Here is a 12,938-nt window from a genome sequence, read left to right as displayed (position 1 = left end):
CTTGGTTTTGAACTAATAAAGATTGGCTTTACCTATAATTTCTTAATTCAAATGCCACTGGGATGCCCAGTGAAAAGAACCTGATATCAGAGCATTTAGTCAAACTATGGGCTCAACAAGAGAGTGATGATGGGAATTAGAAGGGGTTAATTTTGATTTTTACACAGATGTGGAGGAGACACAGTTAGGGAGACAACCAAAGAGAGAGTTAGGGGGAACAATACAGAGACCCCAGAGTGCTGAAGGTGACCCCTCAATATGGGGTAGATGGGGAGAGGGTAACATGGGTCCTGTGAGCTCAGATTGTGTAGGAACCTTGCCTCCAGGGAAAAGGTGAGCAGGGAGCTCGTCTCAAGGTCTTCCCAAAGTCTCAGATGGAGACTTAGTGCTGAAGAGCCGGAAGCTAGCCAGGCCTATGCTGGTCTCCAGAGGATCTCTTGACTTCGTGTATTGTAAGTTAAGCTCCTTGTTAATGAGAAAATTTGTAGTTACTGGGCATTTCGTTCCTGCTCAGTTAATATTCCTCTGAACATAGGGGAAATTAAGGCAAATATTTGACTACTCTAATCCATCTGAGGAAAGGTTTTCTGATTGCAAGATGGAACTGAAATCCAACACCCATGCTCAGTGTCTGAGTCATCCAGAGACCATAGTTTCCATGTGTGTAAAAGTAGCTTTTATTTACCTGATACAGTGGTCATCTGGGAGGCATACTGCCCCTGTCTGCTAACCTAGGCCTGTTCCTGGAAGCTTCTAGCCTCCATACAGTCTAATCTAGGCCTAGAATATTTTCAGCCTCCAAGACTCACTGCTGAAGAAGCTCATCCTTTCTAGTTCTGACTTCTTGCTGGCTGGTACAATTCAGCTCTTTTGGCTCCAACCCCTCTTCAAGCTGAATAATTCAAACTGAATTGCTCTGATTGGCCTCATACAAACTTTGGCAATATGGTCTAATCTTCTGGCTCCTTCTCATTCTCTGGCTTATCCTGTCTCCCCCTGTGTCTAGCTTGTTCTCTCTTCAACCTATATCTGTAAAACTCTCCCGGTAAAAACTGCCTCTGAATTCCAAGCACTGAACTGCCACAAACTCAACACCGCTGCTTTGCCTCTCAACTCACTGACTGCACAGAACTAACTAGAACTCAGAGATTTGCACGCCTCTGGGAGTTCTGGGATTAAAGGCGTGTACCACCACACCTTTGCTTTACTTGAAACTTGCACTAGCCCAGACTGGCCTTGAACTCAGAGGTCGGCTAGCCAGAACCTACAGCCCTAACAGCCCTAGAAGGTCTTTGGATGTGATCTCTTGCCTGAGAAGCCACGTTCTGAGTTAAAAATTCCACTACATTGCATGTGATTTAAAAACAAAACAAAACAAAACAAAACCTCCAGCCTTTTCTGATACCGTTTCCTGAATTCCTTAGATCTAAGGAGGAAAAATGAGCCAAAAGACAAAAATAGAATAAGGGGCCAACTTTCTCCCCACCCTTTTAGCCATATTGTTGAGAGAAACGAGAAAAGGGCCACAGTGAAGGGTCACCATGGACTTCATGGAAACTTGAATGCTTTGTTGAGTAAGCGAGGACACAGCATGCTTTGCAGATGCTGCCAGGGCCCAAAGCAAACAGGCCACAGTGGCAACACACTTCGCAGCAAGTATGTCCAACCAGTTTTAGCCTAAGTTGTTGGACACATAACCCCACAGTGCTTATAATGCTAAGCCCAAGACTATTGCATTTTTCTGTTTCGTTATAGGAAAGGCCCTCACTTTCAAACAGACATGTTTTAATTAGATTAGATGTGTTTCATATTTTAGGCCCATAGGTCCCAGTGACTTTGGGGATGAATATCGTGATAAAAGTGACTGTGACTGAAGGTTCAGTTCTGGTAGTTTACACAGATTGCTGGGGTCTAGACATCTAAGGGAGAGTATCATTTACTCCAATTCTCAAAACATCTCTGTTTCTCAGTCTGTTTTTCAAAAACCCACCATAGATATTGAAGACTTTGCTTAACTTTTGCTAATATAGCTGGACCTAGAAACACATCTCCTTACGCAGTAATCTAGAAATGAGTACAACTTCCACCTACCACTCCACAGATCCTCCTGTGTGCTAATATGTCAACTCCGCTAGATGCCCACAGTGATCCCTGCTCCTTACTAAAGTAGCAGCAGGGATCCATGGGTCTTTGCGTTGGTAATGCATTTCCATGCATTGGATTTGTGTGCCTTGTTTTTTCAAGGATATACACTGTGATTGTCTTCCTCTGTATAGAAAGCGTTTTTATGGTGTGTGTGTGGTTGTGTGTGCACTGAGGTTTGTGAGTGTGTATGAGTAAAAAGTGTGTGCAGGTACCTTTACTTACATATGCGTATACATGCGGGTGGGAGATTCCATGTCTCCATCTGTTGGATTGCTATGCCTGCTCGGCTGGCATTTATGTGAGTTCTGGTGTCTGGCTTCCCTTCTCATGTTTAAGTAGCAACTGCTTTAACCACTGAGCCGTCTCACCAGCCCCATCAATTTTAGGGAGCATTGTGAAAGAGGGGGGCAGAAAAATATAAGAGCCAGAAACAGTGGATACTTTTAGCAGAACAGTGTTTTCAGGACGTGACAGGGCTGTTGCACAGACGAACTCTTGCATGCACATGACCTACGTGGTAGCAAGGCAGCCACAATACCAGCACAGATGGAGAAGGGCCTCATGAAGCCCCGCCCCTAGCTGAGCACCTCATGAAGCCCCACCCCAGCTGAAGACCTTATGAAGCCCCGCCCCTAGCTGAGCACCTCATGAAGCCCCGCCCCTAGCTGAGCACCTCATGAAGCCCCGCCCCTAGCTGAGAAGCTATTGGCAATAGATGATGGCTGCTGGAGAAGGACAGCAAGCTTTGTTCAGAGATGTGGACCCAAAAAAGCTACCGGTGCTCCGATAAATGACCCAACACACATTGCATATATAGGCAGCACTAAGTGGATCCAAACATCTTTTGAAGATGCGTACCATCATTCCAGGGGTCCCACTGGAGAAAAACAAAAGCAAAAACCAGACCTTCCTGAGGGCTCACAGAGACCTCCATGTTGAAGTTTGAAATCAACGTAATGACTGGCCCTGCTGCTGATAGAACCCTTATAGAAAGCTAACCAAGCGGAAACGGGGGCGAGGTGCTTCCTGTTTACCCTCCAGATCCTCTTGGCGGAGGAACTTCTGCTTTGTGTTTCTGACACAAAGCCTTGAGGTCATTTTCCTCTCTGTGTTATTGGATATATTTTTGCCTTGTCGTTGGTGTTTTCTTAAAATTAATAAGAGCTATGAGCAGTGATGTATTATTCATCCCGAGTGCACAAACCATGCGTTTACCTAGGGTTTCTTTCTTTCGCAAGAGCTTGCACTCGACAGCGCATGCTGAGCGGATCATTCGAGGGGCAGCCAGCAAAGGAGAGGTCGATCCTCAGCGTGCAGCATCACATCCGCCAGGAGCGCAGGTAAACACTCCAGGAAGATGAACTCCAAAGGTATCCGAGAAAGACATTACACGAGTGTCTCAGTACAAAGCCCGGGCCTCTACCCTTGTTGGCAAGCAGGCTTGGTGAGGCCCTGGGTTCTAGCTGCTGGTGCTTAACAATAAAGAAATTCCCTATCTGATTCAAAGATTTAAAAATCTTTACTTCAAAGATTCTTTCCTTGCTGATAGCCAAAGTCTCACTTTTAAGATCAGAAAGAACAAAAAATCTGAAATCTTGTTAGATGAGATCAAAGACCTGTGGATAGACTTTAGGCTTTTGCTTTACAAAGAAGTGAGTCGTTTCTGATATATTAGGAAAGTTAATCTTTTACTCATGATTATTAATTACAACTGAAAGCTTTGTCTTAAGATGTTTTTACAAGCTGACTGTGGTTGTTCTAGGTCACTAAGACATGGATCCAACAGCCAGAGGATCAGCAGGGGCAAATCTCTTGAAACCCTCACTCAAGATGTAAGTTCTAAGCCATACTTTGGAATTGGGAAAGTCAGCTATGAATGTGGATTTAATTGATTACTTGGTTTCCATGCCTGAGTTTTTCGTCATCTTTAAATGTTTCCCTGTTAGAGGGAATCAGGAAATTCAGAAAGCAAATTTCATGGCCAAGTACGAAATTGATCATGAACTGCCAAAAATACGGACATCCCTCGCAGAGCGCATGCCTCAGTCAAGAAGACTGACACAGAATTCAAAGAACAACTGGTTGTGAGCTCCAGGCCCCAACTAATGTGTCTGCAACACAGCTCCTACACCCACGGTGCAGGGAACGTTGCAGAACAGGGAGAGAGAGCCTGCAGGAGACAGAGGGCCGAGATGTGAGCTGTGAAGCTGTATCTTCTGGATAGGGCAGGGACACCAGACCAGTGACATCTCACCAGTAAGGCGGCATAAACACAACCAGAAACACAGCACCAGTTGACACGCCAGTGCAGATGGGGGAAGCCTCACAAAGCCCCACCTCCAGATGAAGAACACTAGGCAGCTAATGACAACAACGGAGAGAGAGAGAGTCTGTCTTCTCCAAGAATGACACTTACCCAATCCAACTGGTCAGCCCTAAAGACATAGACACCTACTTACCACCAGCCTGGCTCTGTGGGTTCTGTTTGTATAATTTAACCTGTTAATCTATGTCTTTCCATTGGGGAAATTGGTACCATTATTACTGAGAGCTAATAATAAGCAGTGCTTATTGACTGCTGGTTCTTTTCTTTGAGTGGCCCAATAGAAGTGTACAGTCTACTTAAGAGTCCAGTAGAAACAATGGCTTTGGAGATGTGTATTAGGAAACACTTCACAAAAGGACTGATGTAGCACAGATGGGTATAAAAACTGACTGGGTAGCCAAAGATTACCTTGAACTTCTGAGCCTCTGGCGGTGTACCACTTTGCTGAACTTCGCATATCTGGGGATGGAACCTGGGGCCTTTGCATGCTAAGAAAGAACCCCCACCAACTGAGCTACCATGGAGAGATAAGCATGTTTTTTGTTTAAATCACAAGTGAGGGATGAGAAAAAGACTTGTGAAAGAGCACGTGATGTTTATCCCCTCAGAAGTCGAACCACCATGTGGGGGAGATTGGTTCTTAACCAGCTGAAAAACATTCTTGAACAAATTCTGAAAGGAGGGATAAAAATGAGCCAAAAGCAAGAGGTGGGGCCTTTGAAGACTTGACATAGTTTGGGCTGTTCATTGCTCCACTTTGAGATGTTCCTAGAGAGAACTGCTCGAGGGAAGGCTTCAGGGCTCCTGGCTCCTGCTGAGGTTCCGGGTTCTGCTTGCTCCAGGTTCCAGCAGAAGAAATCCTGCTGATTACACCAGGAGAATTGTTCCTTGGAACTGATATCCTTAGGGTTTCGTTATTGTATTCTTTAATCTCCTTTTCCTATTGTGTAGGTTAGTTGGGTTATAAGTGAAGTACTCTCAGTTAATAAGTTCATAATAAAGTATATTTGTTAAGCAAATTGAGCCTACGGAACTACAACCTCAATATTATACATCCTCTAACATTCTTATTTATTCCAATTTAATTGTTTTAAATCATTATCTCCCTGGTCTCATAAGCACAGCAGTATGAAAGGGCCTGGCACATCATGAAATTTCAATAAGCACTTATGTTTTAGATGGAATGTTCACTTGTCACCATGCTCATAGCTGTTAAACTATATACATATGAAATGTCTTATATATAAAGCTTATAGCTACTGTATGTGTCATAGTCTGCATATAGTGTACATATATAAATAGCAATGTTTTAATTTAAAATACAGTCTTTTGGGCCTTTAAAAGTCCTCCACTGTACATATATCTTTCATTTCTAGCATTCGAATACAGTGCGATACAGAAATGCACAAAGAGAAGACAGTGAAATAAAGATGATTCAGGAGAAGAAGGAGCAAGCAGAGATGAAAAGGTATTGGCTCTCACTGGGTCTGGCTGTGTCCCGATGCTCTCACTGGGTCTGGCTGCGTCCTGATGCTCTCACTGGGTCTGGCTGTGTCCCGAGGCTCTCACTGGGTCTGGCTGTGTCCCGAGGCTCTCACTGGGTCTGGCTGCGTCCTGAGGCTCTCACTGGGTCTGGCTGCGTCCTGAGGCTCTCACTGGGTCTGGCTGTGTCCCGAGGCTCTCACTGGGTCTGGCTGCATCCTGAGGCTCTCACTGGGTCTGGCTGTGTCCTGAGGCTCTCACTGGGTCTGGCTGCGTCCTGAGGCTCTCACTGGGTCTGGCTGCGTCCTGAGGCTCTCACTGGGTCTGGCTGTGTCCCGAGGCTCTCACTGGGTCTGGCTGTGTCCTGAGGCTCTCACTGGGTCTGGCTGCATCCTGAGGCTCTCACTGGGTCTGGCTGCGTCCTGATGCTCTCACTGGGTCTGGCTGCGTCCTGATGCTCTCACTGGGTCTGGCTGTGTCCTGAGGCTCTCACTGGGTCTGGCTGTGTCCCGATGCTCTCACTGGGTCTGGCTGTGTCCTGATGCTCTGGGTCTGGCTGTGTCCCGAGGCTCTCACTGGGTCTGGCTGTGTCCTGATGCTCTGGGTCTGGCTGTGTCCTGATGCTCTGGGTCTGGCTGTGTCCTGAGGCTCTCACTGGGTCTGGCTGTGTCCTGATGCTCTCACTGGGTCTGGCTGTGTCCTGAGGCTCTCACTGGGTCTGGCTGCGTCCTGATGCTCTCACTGGGTCTGGCTGCGTCCCGAGGCTCTCACTGGGTCTGGCTGCGTCCCGAGGCTCTCACTGGGTCTGGCTGCGTCCCGAGGCTCTCACTGGGTCTGGCTGCGTCCCGAGGCTCTCACTGGGTCTGGCTGTGTCCCGAGGCTCTCACTGGGTCTGGCTGCATCCTGAGGCTCTCACTGGGTCTGGCTGCGTCCCGAGGCTCTCACTGGGTCTGGCTGCGTCCCGAGGCTCTCACTGGGTCTGGCTGCGTCCCGAGGCTCTCACTGGGTCTGGCTGCGTCCCGAGGCTCTCACTGGGTCTGGCTGCGTCCCGAGGCTCTCACTGGGTCTGGCTGCGTCCCGAGGCTCTCACTGGGTCTGGCTGCGTCCCGAGGCTCTCACTGGGTCTGGCTGCGTCCCGAGGCTCTCACTGGGTCTGGCTGCGTCCCGAGGCTCTCACTGGGTCTGGCTGCGTCCCGAGGCTCTCACTGGGTCTGGCTGCGTCCCGAGGCTCTCACTGGGTCTGGCTGCGTCCCGAGGCTCTCACTGGGTCTGGCTGCGTCCTGAGGCTCTCACTGGGTCTGGCTGCGTCCCGAGGCTCTCACTGGGTCTGGCTGTGTCCTGAGGCTCTCACTGGGTCTGGCTGCGTCCTGAGGCTCTCACTGGGTCTGGCTGTGTCCCGAGGCTCTCACTGGGTCTGGCTGTGTCCCGAGGCTCTCACTGGGTCTGGCTGCGTCCTGATGCTCTGGGTCTGGCTGTGTCCCGAGGCTCTCACTGGGTCTGGCTGCGTCCCGATGCTCTCACTGGGTCTGGCTGTGTCCCGAGGCTCTCACTGGGTCTGGCTGTGTCCTGAGGCTCTCACTGGGTCTAGCTATGGCCCGAGGCTCTCACTTGGGCGTGGCTTTTTCCCTTGGCCGTTTTCTCATTCCATAAATGTCCCCTTGAAGGAAGGTGCAAGAAGAGGAGCTGCGAGAGAACCACCCGTACTTCGACAAGCCGCTCTTCATCGTGGGGCGGGAACACAGGTTCAGAAACTTCTGTCGCGTGGTGGTTCGAGCGCGCTTCAATGCGTAAGTATGGGCCACTTTCCACACTTGGACCTGGTACTTGTCCTGAGTCCTGTGAACAGCAGGGAGTTTGTCCCAGGGAGGATACGAGAACAGTGTGGTACTTATGGGGTTACAAAATAACCCATAAGCTAATTAATCATCCTGTTCCTCTTTGCTGCGCCTGACCAGGTAGAAAACAAAGGCTTCAAATGGTCGCTCCCATTGATAAAGCATTAACAGCTGTGTGTGTTAGCACATTTTTTGACAGTTGTGTGTGCTGGTTGTTACTAAGACTGAATTTTCCTTTGAAAGCCTTACACAGAAGAAATACAAATGAAGTTGTGAGGATATTGTTCAAAGCTTCTCTCAGAAAGGCAGTTTTTGATAAAAATCTTTAGAACAAAACAGAATGAAAATGTTATCTATTGTTTGGATTACTAGTTATTATGAAGACAAAGCCCACTAGCCACTGTCTCTAGCCCACCAGCATGGAAGAAATGGGTAAGAACCTCAAGATGGACAGTGCTGCATTTGGATAATGCTGCATTTGTGGGTACCTGCCAATTATAGTTAATCAACGGTTAAAAGGAATTTTGTCTATTGTAACTTTAAGTACATATCACAAATATTAAGAGTCCTGGTATGGGACTGGGGAACTAGCTCAGTGAAGGAAGTTCTAGCAGCCTGAGTCTGTGAACCGAAATTTGATCTGCAGCATCATGTAAAACACTGGGCATGATGGTGTGGGTGATTGTAACACCAACATTGAGGTGAGGCAGATAAACAGCTCCTTGGGGGTTCACTGCCCAGAAGTCTAAGATTAATGGGTGAGCCTCAGGTCCCAGAAAGGCTCTACAGGTCAAACTACAAGGTGGCTGGATCCTGAAGAATGACACCGGAAGGTGACCTCTGGCTTCCACCTGCATAAACACACAAGTGAATCACACACACACACACACACACACACACACACACACACACACACACACACACCTGCATATATGAAAGACCTGGGGAAAATAGAAAACGTTCTACACTTTCTTTATGTGTTTTCCTTTGTGCCTTCGTTTGGGTACTTTAATGTCCTTTGTTGATATTTATCGTATAATCCCATTGTCTGTTGAATGTTAAATTTTCTACCAAAAGAAAAAGCCATATGTTGAAGTCTTAACCTCCAGTATCTCAAAATGTGGTAATGTCTGGAGATAGGAACTTTAAAGAGATGGCTAAATTAAAATGTGGTCTTCAGATTGGTACCAATGTAAGAAGAGGGGCTTGGGCACAAACCCAGAAAGAGGAAGCTGATGTGAAAACAAGGGAAGTGGAAGACTGCACAGCAGAGAGGCTGGACATAGATCCTGACCCCCACAGCACTCAGAAGGACCCAACACTACTGACATCTCTACCTGGGACTTCCAGCCCCTCCTCCATAACCACATCACAAACCAATATCTCACGCTTACCTCATCCCACAATGACAGCATCTCCATGAAGGCAGGATTAGCTGTCCCAACATCATGTGGCACCATGTATGCCCTCCCGTGATGAATAATATCAGTGGTCAGTGGCTTTTAAAGTCACCATGAAAAGAAGCCTCTGGGCACATCTATGAGACAGGCAGTTTCTAGTTGGGTATTTGAGATAGAAAGGTCCACTCTGTGGGGGGCATAATTTGTGAGCTTAAGAGAGCTCTTGCACTCATCATCAGCTGCCTCTTGATGGCAGGTGCAATATGCTACGCTGTCTCAAGCTCTGGTTACCACCCATTATGGACTGTACCTTCGAACTGTGAGCCAACTTAAGCTGTGATCAGTTATTTTCTCACAGCAAGAAAGAAGTCACTAATACAGCATCCCACACACCAAGGAAGACGTTCATGTCTGCGGAGGTTGAAGGTTTTACCCAAGGACGCCAGCTAGTGTGTGACTGACTCCCTCCTGCCCACCATTCAACTGCCCCTCTACTGTTCCAGAAAGGTGTTCACCATTTAAAGTAGAGAATAAAAGTTGTAAAGCTTCACTAAGGTTCGGCCAAATGAGGAAAGACGTGGAAGCTGATCAGTGCCCAAGTGGGGTTTTCATCTTGAATTACCCTGGAGGCTGCCTGCGTGTTAACATCTAATTACTAATTCTCCACTTCATTAGTGTGGTATAATTCTCCTTTGTCACCAACACAGCTGAATGGGCTGATGAAGACCTTGTTGTAATTGGGAACACACATACAAAGACTGCTGGGCCCTCACTGACAGTCACTCACAGGAACCCTAAAACTAAGCCTTAGGAATCCACCTCCCATGAAGTGCTTCTTCCACGGGACCACAGTGAAGTGGGAGTGAAGAGATCCCTGTAATTGATGGAGTATCTAACTAAATAATTATGAAGAACATCCTTAAACTAGTAACACATGCATCTTAAATTAGTGTTTTTAAAGGAAAGCCAAGGTTTAACTTTGTGATAAGTCACGCCATAAATCCTTGGAGTCCCAAATCCAAGACTAAGAACTTGAGAATTCTCTTGATTGCTCTTTTATCCGGTGTTTAGCCTTCCACAGTGATGTGTAGTTAGCACATTTCATGATAGCCATTTGTAGAAGTCGTAAAGAGAAGTTCAGGTGGAGCAATGCTTGAGATTACTAACACTCTTGTTGCGTTGATGGATTTTATATGCTGTTCTCTCTTACAGATCCAAAACAGATCCTGTCACAGGAGCAGTAAAAAATACCAAGTACCACCAACTTTAGTAAGCATGACAAGTTCTGTCTTCCCCATGCATTTGAACTGCAGATATACTATTTTCTGTTCCATTAAAATATGAAATTTCAGGATAGGGAGTTGGTTCAGGGGGTAATGCAAACACAGGGCCTGCTTAAACCCCAGCACCCACATTTAAAAAAAAAAAAGCCAGATATGGTCTTGTGTGCTTAGAACCCTAGAGTCAGAGGGCAGATAAAGGTTCAGTGAGAAACACCGGGACTGTTGATAGAGTCACTAAAGCTATGGTCCCTGGCCCTGGCAGACATGGGTGGTGCATCTACAGTTCTCAGTTACACTTGTTCTTTGGCAGTGATCTGCTGGGACTGGTCACCTACCTGGACTGGGTCATGATCACTGTGACCATCTGCTCTTGCATTTCCATGATGTTCGAATCCCCGTTCCGGAGAGTCATGCATGCACCCACTTTACAGGTATTGGGGACAAATCTCAGCTCCCAGCTCAGTAATAAAATACTGCCCTGCCTTTGCTGTTTTGTCACAACCAAGGTACCATTTGCCCATTTCAGATTGCTGAATATGTGTTTGTGATATTCATGAGCATTGAGCTTAATCTGAAGATCATGGCAGATGGCTTGTTTTTCACTCCAACTGCTGTCATCAGGGACTTTGGTGGTGTCATGGACATATTTATCTACCTTGTAAGTTTTTATACTTACTTAAATATAAAAATATGGTGATTTTTCTATATCCTTGGTTCAAGAGTGGGATAATTGAGGTCTAGTCATAACTAAATTCTTTGATAAACTGTAGTAACCTGTTATATGTAAATAAAGGGTGTGCAACAAAATGTAAACAAATAATTTATGTGAGTATCACAGTATCTAAAGATATAATTAAATATAACAACCACAATTTTAATGTATGTATCAATGAGACTGCGTTAATAAAATCTAAAGCATCAAATTAGTTTTCATCCCATAATTCTTATGGCTCTTATAATGCAAAAATATTTGAGTCAAGTAAATTATGTTATCAAACCCCTTGTTATCAAATTCTTCTCAGTTCTGGCTATCACTGATAGCCATTCAAGTGTTCTGCTCAGCTAAATTGAGAAATTATAGGAATGGACTCATAAACGTCATAAATTCCATCCAGGAAAAAGGAGAATTCCTTTGAGTTGCAGGTTACATGGTGATAATCATCGATAAAGTAGTAATATTCTTGATCAAAGGAATCTTGGTCATGGGATATGAGTAGAGCAAAGTTCAAAGTAAGATAAATCTCACGGTGGAATGTGGAGGGGGCGATACAAAGGCACAGAGTGGGTACTCACTACCCTATCCACCAGAGGCCTTCCTTTGGAGCCCTCTTCAGGACTGGGATATACCCATTCTTTAGTGTCAGCAGATCGTATGTGCGCCTATGTGTGTCTGTCCCAACTATAACTTTGATGAATGGAAGGTCACGGCCTATGAGCTCTCAGGAAATGTGCATAGCAGAGGAGGCAGCATAAATTCCAGAGATTGTTTTTACCTCTAGGTGAGCTTGCTATTTCTTTGTTGGATGCCTCAAAATGTCCCTGCTGAGTCAGGGGCGCAGCTCCTGATGGTTCTGAGGTGCCTAAGACCTCTGCGGATATTCAAGCTCGTGCCCCAGATGAGAAAAGTTGTTCGAGAGCTTTTCAGTGGCTTCAAGGAAATTTTTCTGGTATGTGAAGCTGCCTCTTGCTCACAACAGTCCAGTCCTGCCATGTCATGACCTGGGGGGATAAAGTGAGGCTCGCAGAGCAAGGGCAAGTGTACATAGTTTTGTTCATTGCCAGAGGATTGGAAAGGAGATAAGAAAATTCATTCAGAAACTTCATCACAGTTTCTCTGACTTACTTTAGTCTACAAACACTTGTAGGTACAATGTATGGCAAACCCAGAAAGCTAGGATCTTTTATCTCACACCTGGCCTCACTTTATGCTCTGGGATTTCCTTTTTCTATCTAAACACTAACGGTGAGAAGATTCAATCCCATCCACCTCATAAATGAGATTGGTAATTAATGCATTTGGTCTCTGTGTCTCCCACTGAACACAGAAAATAAAATTTGTCCGTCCATCTTAGAACTGTTAACAAAACGGCACTGAAAAACAAGCCTATAGACATGGCTTATTTTCAACAGCCTCAATAAACAGCGTGTAAAACTTACAAATATGATTCAAGGGGAAACATGACTTCAGATGGGCAAACATCACATTAGTGTCTTCTGAGAACAGGGCTGGAGATAAAACAAGAAGTGAGAGATTCATTGCTCATAGTCTATTTCAGAAAGATCTTTGCCTTCCAGAAGAGCGATCACACAGTTCTCTTGATTATGGATGAGTCCTGCTTGTCTGTGAGGAAAAGGGAACAACTGACAAAGCTTATTTTCTAGAAGCAGCAGTTTTAGTTGATATGAAATCATCTGATGAGTTATGTTGTGGTGTTGCCAGAGGTGCACAGCTGCTTGTACTTTTAAA

The 12,938-nt window shown here is 45.9% G+C and overlaps 1 protein-coding gene across 1 annotated transcript in view; it reads left to right on the top strand.

Annotated features, from left to right (window-relative positions):
* Nalcn (sodium leak channel, non-selective) overlaps positions 1-12,938 on the top strand; it is a 297,987-nt gene that overhangs the window by 238,911 nt on the left and 46,138 nt on the right. The window contains exons 19-26 of the mRNA XM_051161012.1: positions 3,384-3,485; positions 3,908-3,977; positions 5,848-5,939; positions 7,618-7,740; positions 10,401-10,457; positions 10,782-10,902; positions 10,998-11,129; positions 11,971-12,138. Of these exons, the coding sequence (XP_051016969.1) occupies positions 3,384-3,485; positions 3,908-3,977; positions 5,848-5,939; positions 7,618-7,740; positions 10,401-10,457; positions 10,782-10,902; positions 10,998-11,129; positions 11,971-12,138 (865 nt within the window). The remainder of the gene's footprint in view (positions 1-3,383; positions 3,486-3,907; positions 3,978-5,847; positions 5,940-7,617; positions 7,741-10,400; positions 10,458-10,781; positions 10,903-10,997; positions 11,130-11,970; positions 12,139-12,938) is intronic.

Source organism: Acomys russatus, chromosome 18, assembly GCF_903995435.1.
Source record: "Acomys russatus chromosome 18, mAcoRus1.1, whole genome shotgun sequence".
In the NCBI taxonomy this organism is placed as follows: Eukaryota; Metazoa; Chordata; class Mammalia; order Rodentia; family Muridae; genus Acomys; species Acomys russatus.
The sequence above is the reverse complement of the archived record's forward strand: the minus strand, read 5'-3'. Positions and strand labels throughout refer to the sequence as shown.